Source organism: Manacus candei, unplaced genomic scaffold (assembly GCF_025592945.1).
Source record: "Manacus candei isolate 608988 ecotype Guabito, Panama unplaced genomic scaffold, ASM2559294v1 h1tg000017l, whole genome shotgun sequence".
NCBI classification, from domain to species: domain Eukaryota; kingdom Metazoa; phylum Chordata; class Aves; order Passeriformes; family Pipridae; genus Manacus; species Manacus candei.
The window spans coordinates 7,839,471-7,858,985 of record NW_026138065.1 but is presented as its reverse complement, the minus strand read 5'-3'; the positions used below and the strand labels follow the sequence as shown (position 1 = coordinate 7,858,985).

The window sequence follows — 19,515 nt, the reverse complement described above, 5'->3', positions numbered from 1 at the left end:
AATCTCATTCATTATTTCTCCTTGATGATACAATGCTGACACAAACCTACTAAATAAACAGCACTGCAGCCATTGTCTTAGTTAGACAACACCAGACCTTGAGTTCAAGGTAACTCATTTCTAATTAAAAAAAGTCATCCTATAACACAAGCCTGAAGCAAAAAACACCATTGCCTCCAAGACAGTGGAGGACCCCAAAACGTGTCCGTTGAAGCCCCTATGTATACAAGGGCAGCATTGAGGAGTATCAATATCCTCCAAAGAGGATTCTGATGAAAGATATTTGAATTATGTGCCATGTGCACCCTTCAATCAAAATACTGAAGCTATGCATAGTACACACAAAGGCACTTGTGGTGACAAAAGTCTGTCACCCTTCGGAAAGTCTCTCTGAAATAGAGAACACAAATAGGTAAAACATACAAATAGCATTAGAAGAGAACAGTATTGCATTGGACACTGTGGTTCTCTATCTTTAGGAACAACAAACTACTGAGTTCTGTGTATCTGACTGCAGAAAACAAATATCCTCCTGTCATTCTAAATATATCAAATATAATGACCAACATGAGTGATAAGTTATCCAGGAGAGATCAGGTCTGTGAAGACCATCAGAGCAAGATTTAGCCACTCATCTGAGTAAGCACACAACTAACACACCCAAAACCATGTCAAAAACAGGGGCTGCCACCAATGCAAATGGTAGAACCTGGAAGTCCCCTGACAGTTAGCATCACCCAATACTGTCAGTGCACTGACAAAGTGTCCAAGTCACCCTGAGGTGCCCTGAAACACACCAGTAGCAACTTCAGCTTCCAGACTGTGTCATATTACAGCTTCAAACAGAGTAAGATACAGAAATTTAGACTCAAAATGAAAACAGGGCTCAAAATAGAAAACCCATCAACCAAGGTAAGTAGCTCCACCCTCTTGCAACATTAAAAGGCACTAGTGGTGTGATGACACATGGTGATAATACACGTGCGTGATCAGATATCACACTCCTGTCAGTGGGGTCTTGCAACTTAAACTTGTGCTGATGTACAGACATGCTTCAAAAAAAGATGAAGACACTGAGCACCTCCAATGGGCAGTTATAATCCGTATGATTTAATTTTCACTTTCTATGTATTACCAATGTAACTTGATTGACTGGATGGCATTTCAGTTAAGCAGACTCTGTCTAGCAGGCGGGATGAAATATTTCGTGTTATTGTCTACTTTAAGTTTGTTTTATCCTGTCTGCTAATGCAATAAGGGACTTGCCTATTTTGCCTCAAGAAATGGAGAAATTCCACATGGCTAGAGGAAAACACTTACTCTCTCATCTTATGAGTTGAATTCATAGGAAAAATCACTTTATGAAGCTTAAGAGCTTCGAGAGCCTCATGTTCAGTTCAACTACAAAAGGTTCTCTATGCCACTTAAAAATTCCAAATATCTGTTACTATAAGTAAAAGGTTAAAAGCTATGTTTAGAACTGCACAGGTAATTAAACTCTAAATCACCTTAAATTTCCAAAGACTCCATGTAAAATTACATAGAAAGTAATAAAAAGAGATGCTGTCAAATACTTGAAAGTTGGTTAGATGGTATAAATATACTACTCAAATAGATCCACAGTGATCAAACTCGCAGGGAATTAAATCCATTAGAATATCTCTCCAAACCACATCTTTTTCCTTCCTAAAGGGCACATGATTTCACTCACTCTTTTTTATCCAAATTTTGCTCTCAGGTACATTGTTTGAAGCAGATCCTCAGTGCAAACCAAACAAGAACCTAGGCAGAATAAAGTACTACATTTCTGATAATATAAAAGTAAAAATAAAATAATATTTTACATCAACTTACGGAATAAACACTGTTCCATCTGTCTACCTTTCAATCTGCACTCTCAATGAAGCAAACAAATAGTATGTGATAACATGTCCAGATCAACGTACTTCAACTTTAGGGGTTTTTGTGATGTTTACCCTTTTTTCTTTTCAGTCAGATCACAGTAAGTGATAACACAAGCAATGATGAAGCAATACCCACAAAATACAGACTACTGTTACTTCAAGTTTCAAAGAACTGCAAATTTTTTAAAAGAAATTCTAGTTACTTGCAACTAGGATGTTTGCAACAAGCCATATTTTATCAAAGACTGTTAGCATGTAATCACTTTCTGTCTATTGTTCCCTAGTTTATATTACCTCTAGAAGTCCACCTTTAACCCTAAGAAGTAGAAAATATCTTTTTTGCACATACCAAGGTTGCACCAACAAACATCCATATTAGAGCACAGAAGCCATGTGCCTCTTTAACCCCATTTCCCTTCAACTTTTTACAAAAAGTTCTAAGGACACCAGGAACTCAAGGGAAACAAAAGAGACTCACTTTCTTGTGGTTGTCACAACTTCCCTGTCAATCACCAGTTAGGACTACAGTCACAAAGCATATGAGGAGAAAAGAACACGAACTTTCCTGTCTGCTCTTTATGCTCCTAGGAAAATGACTTAGAAGAGCACCAAACAACAGAGTGCAAGATTAAAGCTGCAGATATGCAAGTTAAACTGACATACATTTGTTAGTTCACCCATAGAAAGCAATTTAAAAAAATCATCTTATCTTCATTTTACTGACTGAACTGAAAGCATTTCCCAAGTTTTCAGTTTAGAGGATGCACTGCACAAAATTGTGGGTTTGTTGCTTGACAGGGGGATCTGTGCCTGTTTATCAGGCACAGTAAGATGCAATTTCCAATCCTGCTTGTTTCACTCTTTCCATTAAGAGCTGATATAGACTGCCTAATTTTAATAAAGTTAAAACTATACAACACCATGCTTCCGAAAAGCACCTTACCTGCTAGTCTTAAAATAGAACACTACTAGAAAAAAAATTAAGGGAATTAGCATTTCACAACCTTATGGTCTACACAATGCTAAAGAATTACTATTATATATAAATAGCAAGGCAAAATGTTGTGTTAAGTGACAGTAAAATTAACAGAAGATGAAGTAGTTACACTTACAGGAGGCACACTTGGCACTCATGATCATCAATATTTCAAGTTTTACTACAGTTCCAATGTAAAAATCCTAAATTTCAACAAGAGTTGAACAAGACTTCCTGACTTTATGAGTCAAGTGTACTATGACAAAGACTTTCCAGTTACTTTTATACCTGAAATTCCATTTTTAAAATGCATCAACAGCACTTACTCTAAACTAAAAACTAAAGAGACCCTACACAGATAATGACTCCTTCCCTTTAAAAATCAAAGTAATATTTTAGAAGAATGCATTACATGAAGTTGTGCAAATAATTACAAACTTTCCAAAGTCATGAATTGTAACTGGTACCTAAAAGCTGCAAGCGATCCTTGGCCATTGCCAAATTTGTCATCATTTTAGACTGGAGACGTCGAGCCCGTTCACACTGATCACCTTACAAAGAAAAATCAACGTTAAAACACAATTTGGCAAAGAAACTTTAAGTGCTAAAATACTGATACCCAGTCTTCCCTCCTCTTCCTCCCACCCCTATTCTATTCCCTCCGCTAAGGAACTTTGTTACAAAACTAATGAAAAAAATTCTAAAGTTTCCTGTTTAATCAAGAATTTAGAGTTAGTTGACTCTATCTGCTTCACAGTACTGCTCATAGAGCTGTGGTAACCCAAACATTGCTTTGCATCTAGTCTAACATTTCATGCTGACCTAATATACATTTTTTGTCACTGCATTTCTCTGAAGAGAAGTCAAATAAAAAAAGATTTTTACAAAGCTTGAAAAGTGACTGAGAGGCAAGTACAATTAAAAAGATCTCACTTTGGCAAAATTAACAGATTTAAATTCAGTTGACTGTGTCCCTTTACATTTCAAAACACACAGAATTAGACATTAATGTCACTACTTCCTAAGAAATACTGTCTGTCCAAGTCAGTTTTTTTTTAAACTGTGCAATTTACACAGGTTGTATCAGATGCCACTGGTATTGCCCTGTAAGTAACGTCACCATACACTTCTAAACATAGTTGAGGAATAAAATAGCAGTCTGCAAAAGCACTTACAGGTTTGGGGTTGGGGCAGGCGATTTGAGTTATTATTATAATTACAGTATTATTTTGAGGACAATTTCTTAGCAAGTCCTTCACTACATCTGTTTCTCTATGGTACATACCTGCTTCTGCACTACAGGTTAAAATGGTTCCATATATAGAGATGGCTTTTTTTGTTGTTGGAAATGTTCAGCTACTTTGGCCTAAGCTACTCAGAAACACAATATCAGATCATTCCAAATCGGGGGGTTTGTTTTTAAGTTATACTGAAGGGAATATAAAATTCTGCATAAGTGAGAACATGAACTGTCAACTTTGGCAAATCAAATCAGAACTCGGTGTTTCAGCATTCCCATTATATAAGAAATTAAGTGTTTTACTTTAGGATTTTCATGAACTGCTTATGATTTTGGAGAGTCTGAAAATATTTGGAACAAAATTTGCATGTGTTATAGACATAGAACAGAGAAATGGACCAGCGTTCACCTACGGTTAAAACAAGAATAAGAAACACTCTTATGAATTAATTCATACAGTAGACCATTCCTAGCACCTACCATATTTAGCAATATTGATTTCTCACTTTGAAGAACTCATAAACCAAAATCTGTTCCACAAAACTCAAAACTGGCTTACCTTGACCAATTACTAAGACAGCTATTCCTTTTTCCAGTTCTTCAATTCCTTTCTTATACCATTCAACAGCTTGTTCCTTTTGTCCTGCTTAAAAAGGAAGTGAACCCATTATTTTCTGTAATGAATTAAAGCTTAGGAATGGTTCCATATAATGCTGCATAAAACAAGTAAGAGGGAGGAAGAGATATTTTAACAAAATCCTATTATTTAAAGAAACTCTTAAAGGGACACTGTCAACTTTATATCTACTTAAGTTTCAAGTAAGATTTTCTATTAAAAACAGGTACTACACCAGCCTCAAATCACTTTTGCCTGTTTTAAGAATAATTCTTCATCTGCCTTAAAAAGATAAATCCCCTTAAAAACCAACCAACCAACCAAACAAAACAAGGTAAAAAATCTCACCTATACAAATTCACTCACAACAGAAATGGTGAAATTAACAGGTTTTGTTTCTGGAACAGCAAATAGAGATGGACTTCTTAGCCATTCAGTGATAGATTATATCAATACCAAAGTAACACTAGAAGCATAGAGGCTCAAGAAGAAAAGCAACAAGTCTAAGACACTACATGGGTGAGATGAGACGCTTCTCCTCTGGTTAACTTTTGTATAGAGCGGCTCTTTTGCCATAAGGGTATTTCTTTGTTTATCCTATTATGAAACTGCTGTACTGCAGGTGTGTGTCAACTTTAACACAAAGTACAATGCAAGTAGAATTAAGAGTACACCTCTGTACCAGCCACATCCTAAATGGGTATTACAGCAAATATAACCATGAACATGGCTATGCCTAACCTATGCTACGTGACACCATAACAGCAAGTAAACCACTGAAGACCTATTAATATCTACTCCATATTGCTCCCCTTCCATAAATACTCTGCATTAAAAGGTATTTGCCTGCATATGGAAACACACTTTTGCAAGGTAGTTATGTCACACTAAGCATACCTTTCCACAGAGGAATATAGCACATTCTGTATTACAAGTTAAACCTGATCAGCTGCAAGCAGTAGAAAAAACCAAAAATGCCTACAATGAAACCTTCAGATATCACTACTCTAGTTTCAGATGACATTACATTTCACAAAACTATTCCTAAGTGCCAGTTACCAGTGATTGTGTTGGTTCCACACTCAAATCTTTTGATGACTTCAGTCTCAAACCTACTTTTTAGCAAATTTATTTTGTAAAAATATTTCAATACATTTCTAGAATCCTCTTCAGAGTTTTCTCTTGCTCCTCTCCAGAAGCAAAATCTTATAATAATAACATTTAGCAAGATTCCCTGTGCAGGTAATTTCATGCTTTGCTCTTCTTACCAACACAAAGCACAGGAGCACCTTCCTACAGTCACGAACATTGCACACCCTGGGAATCATTTTATTACTGCCCTTTCTTCACCACCTCATATATCCTGACTGTTAAGGACAAACCTAGAGAAATCAAATCATTGAAGCTGAGTGACTTCAATCCTCTTTTTAGCCTTTTTTTTACTTTAAGCTTCTTCTCCCCATCACCCATAGAAACATTTTTGACTGCAGTGTAAATCTAATGCTGATTATAGCGAATAGAAATCAAATTTGCCATGATCCCAGCCTCCTCTGCTATTGCCTGACTTCCTTTGCTACTCTGAGTATCTGCTGCAAACATGCCAAGGTCATTAAAATTTCACTTCCAGCTTATAAATGGACAAAGTTTTAAAAGCACTATACCACAGCAAGCTGTTTGCAAAATTTGTGCTCCGACTCCACATGGAATGCTTTACTAGTTTTCAGTGATTCTGACATTAAAAATACAATAAATGTCACATTTCTTGGAAGTCGCTGATCAGCTGTATTGGGTCTGGCTGGAATGGAGATAATTTTCTACAGACAGTCCAAATGCTGCTGTGTTTTGGATTTGTGACTAACACGGTGTTGATAACAGAGAATTGGTTTGGGTATTGCTTGAACAACATAACCTCAAGGTTTTCCTTTTCCCACACTAGATTCCCAGTGAGTAGGTTGGAGGTGCACAAGAAACTGGGAGGGGACACTGGCAGGATGACTGACACAAACTGGCCTAAGGAATATTCTGTATCAGACAACATAATCCTCATCAATAAAATCTTGTGTAGGTGAATAACTGGATGGGGGCTGTCTTCCAAGGCAGCCATTGCTCAATAAGTTTTCTCACTTTTTTTTCCTAACTTTTGCTCCTCCTATGCTCTTCCCTGTCCCAGTGAGGAGAGGAAACAAGCAGTTGTATGGATGCTTAGCTGAGGGCAGGGGTCAACCCAACACATGTACCTTCTCAGTCCCAGAAAAAGATATTAAGCTTGATTGTGAAAATATCAAAACAAGAATAACTGCCACAATAATTCAGAAGCACAAAAAATTACCAGAAGTGCTATCAAAATTACTGAAGTCTGTATAGCTTCCACAACAGCAAAAACACCACATAACTAACAGGACGTTAGACAATTCAGAAATTCCAACCATTTCACACACTATGCCTAACATACGGTTTTCTGGTGGAAGCTTTAAAAAGCTTATTTACACATTAAAAAAAAAAAAAAATCAAAGATAGACATATATTCCTGCAAAAACAGATAAGGAAACAGCAAATCTATGCATTAAAGCAAAGTGAGTTCTTTCTCAGTGAAATGTATACTGCAATTGCAGGGCTGTAACAGCTGTGCAACTGCTCCCATCAGCAGCAAAAATGATCTTATTAGATGTATGACCTGTGCAGCTAATTCATATACGATAAATCTAAAGGTATCTACAGAGCAAGTCCGGGATTAAAACTGATATTTAAGGGCTTAACCTCCAAACCACCAACAGTTATAGGTCACAACAGTGGAACAGGTACCTGATAATATAAGACTTGGCTACTCCTCACAGAGCAATCATCAACAACACTGAAGCTTTAAGTTACCTTACCTTCTTTCATGCTTTGCTCCTATGACCCTCAGTGCTCTCTCACTGTACATCTGTTCTGAACTAATCTTACTGCACATGGTAGGGGTTTTTTTCTCTCCCAGAGCTTGCCACTGCCACTCCCAAATTGTCAACGCAAAGCAAGACACATCCCTCGCTTTTATGGTGCTCTCAGCATGTAGCTTCTATTGAAGGCCTACTCCTCTATTTTTAATGTCCTCCTCTAAGACAGCAGTTTCACTAAAGCTCACCTTAAAAGTGTAGAATAAGGTATTCCAATGTTTCCAGAGAATTTTAAAAAACAGCACAGCATGCCCCTAAAGGCCTGCCTTTTGGCTGCTGACAGAACTATGCTGCTGTGTTTAAAGTAAATGGCTAAATCAAATGCAGTAGCAAATGTTTTTTGTTTTTTAATGCTCCAGACAAAAAAAAAAAAAAAACCAACAAAAAACAGAAACACAAAACATAAAAACAAGTACCTCACTCCTGTGTTTTATTTACCTGAACCCTAAACATCTTCCTTAAGATCCTCTGGTCACACTGTGATAGGTTTTTAGGTTTTTCAAGAGTGTGTCAAACAGCTTAAGCAAAACATTAAAAAAAAAACAAAAAACTGTCAAAATACAAATAAGTATTTCTTTCTTTAAAAGTCAAGACAACTCCAAATGGGCATTTTGGGGGTCAAGTTTCCTGGAGACTTGCTTCAGCACTTGCATCATTTGTCAGGCAGTGTATTAAAGGATGCACCCTTATTATTGTCCTTGGTGCTTTTGTTGTCCGGCAGGCTTGCTGAAACCCAAGGCTTGTTAGTCACGTACCCTGTCTTTCGCCCCAGTTTTTCACCGCTTCACCCAGACCTCCGCAGCAAAAACTTTACTGGGGCGAAATACAAGGGCCTGCATTGCGTGGGGAACGAGCCCGAGCCGCAGCTTTTTGATCCAACCTGCACCTGCCGGGGCCAAAGCATCGGCCACCGCATGCGGGCACGGGCGGGCAGCGGGCACGGCACACTCCGCGCTCCCTCCCGCACTGACCCCCCCGCAGGCCGCATCCATCACACGAGCGGGTTTTGTTTGTCCTCAGGGGAAAGCGGTTCCCCAGCACAGGACGCGAAGGCCCTGCCCGCCCACCCCCCGCACCCTGGAGAAGCCGCGGGCGCTCCCCTCCCTCCCTACCTGTCTCGTCCTCGTCGATGCGCAGCGCCATGGAGATGCACTCGAAGGCCCGCTTGTGACACGCCCGCACCGTCTCGGGCGCCCCGCCGGGCTCGGGCGCGTCGCCGGCCCCGGCCCTGCTGCCCTTGGCGGCCATGAGGGCGCCGCGGGAGAGGCGCTCGCAGAGCCAGGCGAAGAGCAGCCCGAGCTGGAAGGCGACGAAGCGGAGCAGGGCGAAGGCGGCGAACAGCGGGTACGAGAAGTAGTACAGGTTCCGCTTGTGCGGGGACGCCGCTGCCGTCGCCGCCCCCGCCGGCGGCACGGGGGGCGCCGGCCCGGGCGGCGAGGAGGGAAAGGCGCCGGCGGCCGGAGGCGCGGAGCTGGAGCCGGCTGAGCCCTTCTTCTTCCCTCGGCCGCCTGGAGAATTCATTCACCGCCGTCGCCATAACCCGCTGCCAGGGACTGACAACAACCGGCCATGGCGATGGCGATGGCGGCGGCAACGCCCCTTTCGGCCGCCCCAGGGGGAGGGACGGAGGGAAAGAGGGAGGGAGAGAGGGATGCGGGCGGCCCCGGCCGGGAGTGGGGCGGGGCTTTCCAGCGCTGTGCCCGGAGAGAATCAAGGCTGCTCCAGCCGTGGCCGAGGCCGTTAGATGTCGGCACATGGAAACACACTGAGTGGACGGAGGATGAATAATTTAATAGGATTAATTATTCTGACTGGAGTCGTGAGCCGCCCCGCAGGCACAATGCAGCGCGGATCTCTGGCGTCGCTCCCGCCGGGAGTCATTGCTCGAGGCACACGAGGAGGGCCCGGGGAATTCCCTCGCACGGAGGGACGTGTGGCAGCCAGTCACTGGCGGTGTCCGTGCTTCCGCCGCCTGGAATTGCCCCCGGGAGAGCGTCCTCCCGTGCTTTGTCTGCTCCGCATCTCTGTAATGGAAATGACAGGCTGTCTGCTCACATAGAGGGAGCTAATGTAATTCAGTATACATTATAGATACATCGTCCTGGGAAGAAAAAAAAATCTGAACTCTATTACCACCCTCGTTACAAAAAGTGATCGCCCAGTTGTCCTTGTTTGTCAATTATTTGCCCAGCTACAATATTTATTTATTTGTGTCTCCACTAATGAGACAGATCCTCCAGCTCTCTACTCTTTCAGTTATTTCAAACCTTAAAAAATGCTTTGGTACCTTTGGTCTAGGAAACAAGGGGAGGCACCCACACAACAGCATTCCCACGTTCTGTGCCTACTGCTATATTCAACAGTGTAGCAAGGCCCTTCCTCTGTGCTTCAGTCTTCCTCCCCTTTTGGTTGCCTTGCCCATTGGTTGATCTTTTTTCCTGTTATTTTGCTTTGTCACTCACTCTGTTCTACAAACAAAATACTGAGCTCCTGATGTTAATTATGACAGATCATCTCTCTCCTACACCTCTGAACTGCACACAGTAGCCCAGAGAGTCCCCAAACAGTAGACACATAATTCAGTGCACAAGCAAGTTTCCCCAGTTTACAGCAAGAAATTGCAGTTGGTTCTGTGTGTTAATTAAAAGGACATGCCAAATTGAAATCACTGCTGTCTGCCATGTTTTATTTATTATGATTATTTATGTTTCCAAAATTACTATAAAACTACTGTTTTTTTTCTTGTTTGCTTGTGCCTTGTATAGTTACTTCTAGTTCCCTTGGTAATGTGTATTGATTTTCTTAAATGACTGTGTGATCTGTTTTAATGACAGAACTGATTATTTTCTTACTGTATAAAACACAGAATTTTATTAAAATTTAAAATAACTATTCATGACCTAGAACCATTACTAGATAGAGATAGTGAACCTGTCTCTGTCTAATTTGAAAATGTAGTAATGTACATCAAGTATTTTTCTCCTGTACTTGGTAAGAAGGATGACGTACTACTATTATGAAAATATTACTGAAGTATTTTCCAGTCCACTCATGACTGAACAAAGTTCAGTATCTTTTTTTTTTAGTATGCTTAACTATCCTTTAAAAAAAAAAAAAACTTATTTGCCGATATAAAGGCTTAACAAATTTTGGAATATCAAAGAAATTCCAGAAGCTTCAAGCTGAGTTAATACTAAGTAGCATTCAAAAATGGGAAGTGAAATAAGCCCCATGACAACAGATTACTGAACTACTGTCTTTATTATCTCATTACTGTCTAAAGTATCATCCCACTCCTGATCAAAATCAAAAAGCTAGTGAAGAAATAAGTTTATTAACAAGGACAGATTGCATGACAATAGAAGACCATGTACCTCAGTTAATCCTGACTGGTCAATCTATTCAGTTATTTTTACTTTTAAAAAAATTTAGAATGACACCTTTGTAAATCATGTGAATGTATCACGGCAATAAAGGAGTGCACCTGTTAGGGGAATAACATCATGTTAAACCAAAAACACAGCTTCAGAAGCAGACACCAGTCAGGAATTGTGAGAAAAACCTAGAGAATCAGTTCACTATTGTGGCTATTAAATATTTGAGCGATCTGCGAGTTGAATCTCCCTACCCTCCTACATTAAACTTGCTCTAGCAGTCTTTGGTCTTGTCTGTAAGATATTCTAATTAATAATCTGGCATAAGATTAATGCTAGTTTGGAAAAAAAAACAACAAAACCCAACAAACAAATCTTAAACCGCATCAGTCCATTGGACAGCTTTCTGCTGGCTTAGTGAAATGTTCTGGCTCAGCAAGGGGTGATGGACATCAGCAAGGGGTGGATGAAGAAGTGAAACCTCATTTCCTGGAGTGGACAACTGTTGGATCAGCTCATCCACCTGATTTGACTTTGCTCTGAAGATTGTACCTCCTGTATTGCATGAGTCCTCAATCTGGTATCTCAGCTAAAGGTTTTAGAATTAGAGCAGGCAAACACTACAGTCATAGGAATTAGAAAGATGCAACTAACCTGACACCACAACTTACCATTGCACAAAAGGTCAAGGTAGGAAACCTTTTCTCACTCCCAACACGATATCACCACAAAACCTGAATATAATAGAGAATACATAAATGTGGAAACTGGGCTAAGGGTACAAGGATTTTTCAAGTATTCTAAATGCAATTCTCAAAAATGTCATTGCTAGAACCGCATGAAAAATTAGGAGAGAGCCTCAAAACGGACCGAAAAGCTTATACCTCTTCACATTAAGAATTTGTTTGTATTCCTGTTTTAAGTTTTAGAAAAAAAACTCAAATGTTTTGCCCTCTGTGTTTTCACCTCACCTCCTCATCAGCTAAGTTTGCGAGCACTAGGTACTAAAATTGACGCAAAGACAGTATGCAGTTCTGCCATAATTCCAAATATTTCAGTTGAGTATCAAATCTGTGACTGACCACACACAAATTTTTAAGCCTGCTTGTCACACTGGTAACATTGTCAGTTCTGCAAATATGGTTGTTTCAAGTTCACTGATGTACACATACTTAATCATTACCATTATTAGATTATTATATCAGAGCACAATCTAGTGAAAACATGGCATTTACCATTATTTCTCCACGTCGTTCATCTTTTAAGAGCATCAGGTAAGTCACTCATATACATTGTCATTACTGCAGCAAGGAGAGAAAAAAAACCAGACCTATTTTTATAAAACAACAACAAAAATGGTTTTCTCAAAAGAAAAAGAAAAAAGACTACAGGAATATAACTACTTCATCAAGTCAAAAATAAAAAGATTCTTAAGGCCTTTTTAATCCTCTAGCACAAACCATGTTGCCAGACAAAGAGATCACAGTATCACAGAATTGTTAGGGTTTGAAGGGGCTTCTAGAGATCATCTAGTCCAATGTCCCTGCCAAGACAAGGTCATCTAGAGCCGGTGATACGAGAACGCATCCAGGTGGGTTTGTAATGTCTCCAGAGAGAGAGACTCCACGACCTTCCTGGGCAGCCTGTTTCAGAGTTCTGTCACCCTCAATGTAAAGAAGTTGTTCCTCAGATTTAATTCCTAGTAAAAACAAAGAAATCAGGCACAGATGTTCTAGCATCGGTACAGTTTGTTAACAGTGCAACAACTACAGAAGCAACAGATTCCTTCATTTTCCGACAGTTTCCAGTCGGGACAGGATGCTTAAAGCCGATACCTGGACAAAGCCGAGCAGCCGCGTTTTTGTTTAAAGAGAGAAAATTAACGGCCAACAGTCATCGCTGGGAAAACCGCAGCTCTGGAAGGTTATGCCACTAACAAATCCCCACTTTCAGTTCCACATTAACTTTAGCACAGTTATTTTTCGTGACCGCCTCAGGGAGCTCCTCAGACATCAAACCGCGCTGATGATGAGCACGATTCTGTAGCACAAACCCCCAAGCACCAGCGTTTCTCAAAGGTTCGGTCAGAGCCACAAACACCCCCCAAGACCCCCAGCAATGCCCGCCCTTCCCGAGTTCCCGCCCCACTTTCCCCGCCCCGCGCACGCGCAGTGCGCCGGGGGGCGGTGGCGGCGCGGCCGCTCCACTGACGTCAGAACAACTCGCGACGGCGGCCGCGGTTGCTGCGGAGCCGCTCCTGCTGTCCCGCCGATCCCGGAGTCCCGGAGTCCCGCCGACTGCCGGTGAGAGCCCGAACCGACTGCCGGTGAGAGCCGAGTGGCGAGGCCACCTTTCCCCCGCGGGGCGCCTGAGGCACGGCCGGGGGCGGCGGCCGTACGTGGCCTGAGGTGCGGCGGAGCCCCAGCCCGGCCCTGCCCACGGGGGGTCTCGCGGCGCTGTGGCGGGCAGGGTGGGACGGACGGACGGACGGAGGATAAGGGGTGTCTCCGGCTTCCTGCGGGGATGAATGCTGTGTTTCCTAGTCCTGGTACCGCTCTGTTCGGGGGACCTGCCCCGAACCTTAAGGCACTTCTCGGCTCTGCGTGTGGGAAAAACGCGTTCAAGTTTGGCGCGGGGGGAGCGCAGAGGAACTCTCTCTGCACTCTCGTAATTGTGCCTTAGTAACCATTAGTAACCAAGTGATGCACTATCGCTTAACTCACACTGGGCTCCATCTCACCTGCTAACCGGTGTTTTTATTGCTTTCCAAGATTTTCTGCACGTCCAGCAAATTCCAGTTTTCAAATCATGGAGGGAGAACAGATTATGGAGGGACAGCCACAGGTATTGCAATATTTTATGTGTATAATGCTACGTGAATAAAAGGAGCATTTTCTCTTTGCTGACCATCTGTTATTTTACAGGTTCCAGAAAATCCGCATTCCGAATACGGTCTCACTGAAAATGTAGAGGTAACAAAGCTGCTGTTGTTGTAAAGTACAGTGGAAGTCACATTCCTGATCAAGGGAAAAAACATTGAGTCTTGAGTCTCACTTCAACAATTATAATGTTCCCAAGAAAGTTAGCTGGAAATCAAGCCAATGGATACCTGTCCCTTGCATAAATGGCTGTATATATTTTCTGTTATATTGCTTCCATTGTACTAAATGGTTCTGAAGTAAATAATGCACCTTTTAATGAGATGGTAGGTTTGTTTAAGTATCTTATGATCATTATCTATTCTGTCGCTATGTATGATATATATATATTTGTATAATCTATTATGCCGCAAAAAAAGCCATCTGGACTTTTATTACAGGGAGGGGAATAGAAGGAGTTTATGGTATTTCTGTGGAAGTATCAAAGGGAAAGATTCTTTTCATATTCTTGTCAATAGAAAAATTGCATCAGAATAATCCAAGCTATCTTTAATTACTTGTGCTGAGAAGGAGCAGATACAGTCCATTCTCTTGCTGTTGGTAACAGTGTGGATTAGAGTAATAGAATCACAGGGTATTCTGAGGTGGAAGAAACCCACAAGAGTCATCAAAGTCTAGCTCCTGATCCCGCACAGGACAGCCCCAAGAATCACATCATATGCCAGAGGGCATTGTCAAAACACTTCTTGGACTTTGTCAGGTTTGAGGCTGTGACCACTTCCCTGGAGAGCCTGATTCATTGCTCAGCCACTTGCTGGGTGAAAAGTCTTTTCCGAAAATCCAATCTAACCCTTCCCTATCACAGCTTCGTGCCATTCACCAGAGAGGACACTGGTGTCTGCCCCTCTGCTTTGCCATGTGAGGAAGTTGTAGACTGCAATGAGGTCTCCCCTCAGTCTCTTCCAGACTGAACGGACCAAGTGACCTCCTCATATGCTCTTCTTCCCTTCCTCCTCCAAGCTGCTCCTCATATGTCTTCCCCTCTAGACGCTTCACCATCTTAGTAGCCCTCCTTTGGATGCTCTCTAATAGCTTTTGTGTGCCCAAAACTGCACACAATATTACAGGTGAGGCTGCACCAGCACAGAGTAGAGCAGGACAGTCCCATCCTACCTCTATGGCATTATTCCTTCAAAAGCCTTCAGTCTCCCTCCATTATGAGGTCCTACTCTGTGTTAAGCTTTTGCAGAAACTATTCTTAAACATCTTTCATGACTTGTCTCCCCAGATATGTTGGTCCTGTATCAGTAGATTCATGTACTTTGCATCAAATACATTTGGTTTCCTGGCAGTGGTAGGGTATCATTTTTTAACTACAGTTAATGGTGTAAGATGATTTTTGACTAAAAAGCACATGGAAGCATTTTCTTTAGTGTGTCCATCAGTACTTGAATAGAGCATGGTCCCAAAGTATTCAACTTTAGCAGAGTCCCCTTTGTCAGGGTTCACCTGAATTTCTTGTGCTTTTAGCATTTTGTATAAGAAGCACATGCATAGAGGAACCATGTAATTGAAACTGCTCGTTAGTAGTCATTTGTGTCTTAGTGGTGTAGAATTAAAATCTGTGAATGCAAAAGCAGAAACAATAATTATACAGATTGGATGTCTTCTGTTTTAGAAAACTGTCGACTTCCTAACATTGTTTCCCCAAGACATAAGAATTTAACAGAAGGCTCCTCTGGATTAGGTTTTTGTGCAAGGAAAAATATGCACTTAAATTTTCTTAGAAGATGTAAAGAAGTTATTGCCAGTGAATTGCATAGAGATGGGTATTTTGTACTTCCAAAGTAGATGTGGCTGCTATTATCAATGTGGATTCACTTTTTCTTTTGTACTTCAGAGGATAGTAGAAAATGAGAAACTAAATGCAGAGAAAACATCAAAGCAGAAGGTTGATCTTCAGTCGTTACCCACACGTGCCTACTTGGATCAGACAGTTGTACCTATCTTGCTACAGGGACTTGCTGTTCTTGCAAAAGAGAGGTAAGATGCTTCAGTGTTCCTTCTGTTCTTGGCAAAATGTAGGTCTCAAACTTGGGCGGTACGTCACCTTTCAGGCACATGGTTCTGGTAGTTGCACACGTTGTTCTGGTAGTTGTAAGAACATCGTTACAACAGGTTTATGAACCTATAAATTACTGTGATTGGCTGTGCAGGATGTGTTCCCCAGTGAGGTGCTTATCATGCTTATTGGGTGCATATGGCATGATAAGAGTTATTCATTTAATTCATGATCCCCCAATGAGGTGTGCTACTGCAAAAGTTTTGGAGGGAAAAATGGGGTTATTTTTGTTACTAATTTTGTCACGTAATTCACCTTATAAAAGTAAGGCAAGAAGTTGTTCTAATTATGAAGATTTTTGTAGTGTGAAATTATGAAGAGTTCTTGCCGTTTGAAAGAAAGCAAGACAAATCAGGCCTGACATGCGTCTTTGTTGGAGATGAAAATGCTTTCCAAGAAGTCAGGCTGAGCCTGCACTGTCAACACAGCAAGAAGCAAACTGATAGTTTATCCTCTGAGTGAAGATTATGCTGTCGAGGTGCCCCAAATCTCTTACCAGTCAATGCAGAAGGATATCCTTCAATAACAGCAAACAGCTGTTCATCTTAGCCAAAATAATTTTGAGCCTTTTAGTGTATCCTTGCTAGTGGCAAGTAGAACTGCATGTGACCATCACTCAGTTTCACTGAAATAACAAAATCAAAAGCTGTTATGGATGACCATAAAGGCATCATGGTACCTACAGTCAGAACAACCATCAGCAGTGTCTTAACTTCAAAAGGAGTTGTGAATTTGAACTGCAGGGTACAGACAGCTAATTAGGCAAAATCAGGCACCTAGGAAGGTCCACCCTGTGTGTACACCTGAGCAGTGTGCAGATCTTCAGCTGACATCTGTGGGAGTTCTGCTGCACACAGTATAAAACACCTGTGAGGTGCATACCCCACACTTACACTCTGGATACTTGTGTTACAGGCTACCTTTTTCCTTTATTCTTTTTTTTTTTTCATTTATTTAAATCTTCATTATGGAAGAAGCTTTTTTTATGGGGACTCATCACGTGAGTGAAACTGGACCATTGATAGAAGAGGTTGGGGAATGCGTAGGTATAAAATCCAACAGTATCAAACTGGCAGGTCAAATTGGCTGTTCAGTGGAGCATAATAACCCCTCGGGAGGGAGAAAACTGAGTTATCAGCTCTGCTGTATAATCTTCTGATTAAAATCAAAGTGGAAAGTAACTAATGGATGCCAAGTTCTTTTTCTAAGGAATATAAAAATATTCAGGGAACAGCCCATTCCGTCTGTTGGCTACGCCTGGAATTCAGTAGAAATTATGCAGGATAGTGAGCCAGTAATTGGGAGGAGTCAGCACAATTTTTTGTCGGGTGTTGTAAGTGTCTTAGAGTTTATTGAAGGAGTCACCAAGCACATGTAAAGAGGAATGCAGATGATACAGTCTGTTTAAATTTCCAAACAGTTTCTCACACAGCCATTCACTAAAAGCTTTTAAAGAGAGTTAGTTGCTGTGGGATTAAAGGAAAAGTCTTTATAAGGATGTAGAACTCAGTGGACAAAATAGAGGGTAGAAGTAAATAGTGAATTTTCATGGTGAAATAAGATCAACACTAGAATCATGGAAAGTATAATTTATAACAATTTGAAGAAGAGGCTGATAAAATTTGTTAATGATACTGAGTTTTACAGACCAGGTATAGGTGTTTTGGTTTCTGTTGTTTGTTTGTTTTTTTTAAGTTGATGAATTGCAAGTAATTGCACAGGAATTTTATAAAACCCTCAAGACTGCTATGAAAAATTGAAACTATGGCAAAAAGCAAAAGATTGAATCCAAATAACAGAAAATTTTAGACCTAGGAGGGTAGTGACAAATGCTAGTGACAAAATGTTAGATTCTGAGCTGACAATTACCCGTATGAAAACATATCTTTAAGCTCTTACATATATATGTCAATGCATTAATCTAGTAAAAAATAAATTCTGAATAGTAGTACTTAGAAATTGAAGGGGTAAAACCCAAGCATTATGTCATTATTTGAATTTATAATGTTCTTGTATTTTTAATATTATGTGTAATTCCAACTCTGGTAGATTGTATTCTGGTAGATTGTGAAAAAATAAGAAGAGTGACAAGGTGGTCAGAAGGAATACTGTCTGTCTACAGAGTGACTTGAATAGATGATATCTAGAAAAGAGACTTCTCTGGGAGAATATATTAGGAATCTGTTAAATCACAACAGTGTAGAGATGATGAGTTGGGATGGACTATTATCTCTTCTGATACAATAATGAAATAAAGTGAAACAGGTAGCAAATTTATAATGAACAAAAGGAGCTGATCCTTCACAGGTCACATAATTAAGTTACATAATTTTTTTTGCCTTAGGTTGAGGACATTAAGGTTTTATTTGTGCTCAAGAGGCAACTGGTCAAAGCTGTAGAGGAATCCACCCAGACTGTTAAGGGTGGTAGCTCAGAAATTGGTACATGCTTGGGAGCCAAAAGGGTGGTTCAGAAAAATATCTCTGTGCATTTCTTCGATTTTTTTATGCTTCTTTATAGGTGCATTTGCTCACTGCCAGACCTTTTGTCTGACCCAATGTGGAAAAATTAAGTTTGTCATTTATTCTGTGGACAAAATCCAGATTAGCAGGATTCATGCACTGTAGCTGGAGGAGCTTTTTTTTAAAAAAAAAATTACAAACTAAGGCCAGTGATCAGAAGTGTTTATTATTGACTACTTGCAGGTTACAGCACTTAAAGTTTTGTTGTGTTCATTTCAGTTGCCAGAAACCATGAAAACAACTTTAATCCACAAAGCTACACGATAACCGCTTGAAGAAAATGAAGCAAAAAAGCACTGTCAGATTCAGTTTTACTTTACATAGCATGAGTCAAAGAAATAGGCAAATGCATGTCACATCTAATCGTGTACATACCGTATTTATACTTACAGACTATACCCTTGGTTTAGATATATAACCATAGCAATTTAGTAATATTGAACCAACAGAGACTAAGACCCCTTTTTAAAAACTTTCTCATTAGACATAAACTGGAAATTCAGAGTCACTCTAGGTAGTCAGTCATCCCTAAATCAATGCTTGTAAGTGTTTGGGAGGAGTTATGTTTCTTTTAAGGGATGGTGATTAGTTCTTCAGCTACCTAATTTCATATAACAAAAAATAATTGCTTTTGATTTACTTTTTTTTCTTTACAGACCGCCAAATCCCATTGAATTTCTAGCAGCATATCTTTTAAAAAACAAGTCACAATTTGAAGACCGAAATTAGTTCCATAAAAATGAGGACAATTTGGCTGCTAGACTGAAATGCTCATTTGCCGCTGTTTGTTTTCTGCTGTAAAAATCCTTTGGCCACATTGTTGTCTTTCTTAACTGCACAGTTTGCTTTACCTTTTGAGTTATTTAATAAAGAACACTTTACATTTAATTTGTTCTCTTGTTTTAAACTAGGTATTAAGAGACTTTCAAAATAAAGTACTGAAACTGCA

At 40.4% G+C, this 19,515-nt stretch overlaps 2 protein-coding genes and 1 long non-coding RNA gene across 10 annotated transcripts in view; 1 reads left to right on the top strand and 2 right to left on the bottom strand.

Moving 5' to 3' along the window:
• SPAST (spastin) overlaps positions 1 to 9,291 on the bottom strand; it is a 39,491-nt gene extending 30,200 nt beyond the window's left edge. For 2 of the 6 annotated variants that reach the window (XR_007903905.1, XM_051783333.1), the window contains exons 1-3: positions 8,782 to 9,284; positions 4,680 to 4,766; positions 3,348 to 3,431 (exon numbers count right to left, since the gene is read on the bottom strand). Coding sequence is in view for 5 of the 6 variants with exons in the window: in XM_051783333.1 (XP_051639293.1) it covers positions 3,348 to 3,431; positions 4,680 to 4,766; positions 8,782 to 9,190 (580 nt within the window). In the remaining variant the exon portion in view is untranslated. Of the gene's footprint in view, positions 1 to 3,347; positions 3,432 to 4,679; positions 4,767 to 8,781 lie in introns of all 6 variants that reach the window. The other 4 variants (XM_051783332.1, XM_051783334.1, XM_051783331.1 and 1 more) reach the window with 3 other exon arrangements.
• A 154-nt stretch (positions 9,292 to 9,445) lies between these two features.
• LOC127469257 (uncharacterized) lies at positions 9,446 to 13,163 on the bottom strand. 2 transcript variants are annotated; one of them, XR_007903908.1, is made up of 5 exons: positions 12,879 to 13,163; positions 12,504 to 12,742; positions 12,279 to 12,373; positions 11,715 to 11,777; positions 9,446 to 9,693 (listed from the first exon to the last, which is right to left on the bottom strand). It is a non-coding gene; the product is annotated as an uncharacterized LOC127469257 (long non-coding RNA). The 2 variants fall into 2 exon arrangements; XR_007903907.1 differs by having other exon boundaries at positions 12,279 to 12,742.
• Positions 13,164 to 13,231: 68 nt separating this feature from the next.
• On the top strand, positions 13,232 to 19,515 carry DPY30 (dpy-30 histone methyltransferase complex regulatory subunit). 2 transcript variants are annotated; one of them, XM_051783367.1, is made up of 5 exons: positions 13,232 to 13,369; positions 13,815 to 13,887; positions 13,968 to 14,015; positions 15,823 to 15,965; positions 19,223 to 19,515. In XM_051783367.1, the coding sequence occupies exons 2-5, from the start codon at positions 13,852 to 13,854 to the stop codon at positions 19,293 to 19,295; spliced, it is 300 nt and encodes a 99-aa protein (XP_051639327.1). In that variant the 5' UTR covers positions 13,232 to 13,369; positions 13,815 to 13,851; the 3' UTR covers positions 19,296 to 19,515. The 2 variants fall into 2 exon arrangements, with proteins under 2 accessions (XP_051639327.1, XP_051639326.1); XM_051783366.1 differs by having other exon boundaries at positions 13,238 to 13,346.